The following is a 1,907-nucleotide window of genomic DNA, read 5'->3' on the forward strand; positions in this document are numbered from 1 at the left end:
TGTAATAAACATCCCCCGCTTTCACCGAAACGGGGGCTCGGCCAAGTTCGATGACTACTTTCAGTGGACCCCATTTAGCGGAGTTATAGCCCCTTGAGTAACGAAAAACATAATTATCTTCTGTTTCTGTTCATTAACTCTCGCAAATAGTATCCGATTGTCTTCAAACTTAATAACAGGTTTCAACGCATTAAGGGCTTGGCCAAGTTTGACAACCACTTTAATCGGACTCCATTTGGCAGAGTCATTATTTGTAGTTTCCGCTTAATAACTCCAGCAAATATTAGATAAGGCTTTTTTTTCTTCAAGTTTCAAGCTATACATTATGTCTCAACAGCACCATACTCACATGTTTAAACCTAACCTCAATAATGTTACCTACAATATGTCCTGAAAGCGGGGGATATAAATTCGACGGATTTGCTTGTTAAACATTAATATCCAGGTGAGCAATACAGGCTCTTTGGGCCTTTCGTTTTATATATATCTATGTTACCAGTATTGGCCATACTACTTCAGTTACTTAAATAAAAATGTCTGGTCATGATTATTTAACATTGATATCCAGGTGAGCAATACAGGCTCTTTGGGCCTATTGTTTCCCATACCCATAACTAAAAACAACCTACTGAATACTATCTCTTTTGCTTGTTTGTCATTTCTTTAGACTTCCTCGGCTCACAGTAAGCAGATCAAGAAGCTGCATGCTGACATGGTCCTACGTCTAAGCAGAATATTCAGACCAACTGTTGTTGATACCTGGCAGAGTATTTTGGTAGCGTTAAGTCCCTTTTTGGATCATCCAGATTTATATGGGGATGACATTAAACATTTTGGGCAAATATGTCGGAGTCTGATGTGTAAGGGAACTATTGCTCATGGCTCTTATGATGAACTCCATCGTGCAGTCGGGAATGTTGATGCCCAGGCTGCTAAAATTGTGGAGGAAACTTCTATCCAAATAAAAGCGCTACAGCCTGAAGGTTTGTCTGGATCTCATCCGTATAATATTGTTACTCTTACTGAAATTATGATCAGAAATTAAAATCTTAACGTTCTATTTATTTTTGCTACATACTCATAAACTGATCAAGCCTCATTCCACTGTAGCAAGCTTCATGCAATATGAATGTGACCTATTTGCACTCAAACCGGCATGAAAATTAACATACACCGTTCAATCCCTATATATATAATTTGTTTTATTCGGTTGACTTACAGGACCATCGGAACCCAAGCGACCCAGAACTGGAGAAGGAGCCAAGACAAGAGGTGTGTTGTGTGAGCATGTCCTAATGTTTATCTGTGTTGATAACATTGATAATACAGTAAAACACGTTAGTACGAACACACTTATTGTGATTTTATGGGTATTGCGAACTGGTGCTGATTCCCAAGCTCTTCTACCTCTTACTTCTAGGTAATTTACAATGAATTATGTTTTCGATGAAAATCTACATATTGAGTTGAGACCAAAGCTACTACGGTCAAGGTCACCATGTTGGATTTCGTCAATATCGACTGTTATTAACTCGAATGAGATGTCCGATATTGAAGTTGTGTACATGTGTACAAGGAGGGGGGAAGTGGAGGGAGAGGAGGTAGATTCCATCAGTGTTGCTAGGGCGAGTGCTTACATTAACCATATACACTTTTTTCTCTGGGCTCAATTGGCGATCGTGGTAAGTACCGGTGCAGTCTCTCCGTCGTCGTGACAAGTTACAGCAAAAAGCATTAACAGGCTTTTTCAAAAGAGCTTGAAGCTGTGAGCATTTTGTTCATATACATATATGTTAAGATGAATTAAAATACCGGGTATACCATTTGATTTTTGTTTCCTTTTTAGCTCACCTGGTCCAATTAAAGGACCATGGTGAGCTTATGCCATACCGCAGCGTCCATCGTCC

The 1,907-nt window shown here is 39.3% G+C and overlaps 1 protein-coding gene across 1 annotated transcript; it reads left to right on the top strand.

Moving 5' to 3' along the window:
* The first annotated feature begins 603 nt into the window (after positions 1-603).
* LOC110448797 lies at positions 604-1,803 on the top strand. The gene is made up of 2 exons (XM_021495242.1): positions 604-983; positions 1,222-1,803. Exons 1-2 carry the CDS (start codon positions 713-715, stop codon positions 1,422-1,424), a joined length of 474 nt encoding a protein of 157 aa, XP_021350917.1. The 5' UTR covers positions 604-712; the 3' UTR covers positions 1,425-1,803.
* The last annotated feature ends 104 nt before the right edge of the window (positions 1,804-1,907 follow it).

The sequence above is a fragment of the Mizuhopecten yessoensis genome, unplaced genomic scaffold (assembly GCF_002113885.1).
Source record: "Mizuhopecten yessoensis strain PY_sf001 unplaced genomic scaffold, ASM211388v2 scaffold4305, whole genome shotgun sequence".
NCBI lineage: Eukaryota > Metazoa > Mollusca > Bivalvia > Pectinida > Pectinidae > Mizuhopecten > Mizuhopecten yessoensis.

Excerpts from the sequence above, each read along its gene's own strand:
- LOC110448797 (XM_021495242.1), top strand. The coding sequence starts at position 713 with ATGGTCCTACGTCTAAGCAGAATATTCAGACCAACTGTTGTTGATACC. Across the intron at positions 984-1,221 it reads AAAAGCGCTACAGCCTGAAG|GACCATCGGAACCCAAGCGA; the intron begins GTTTGTCTGGAT and ends GTTGACTTACAG.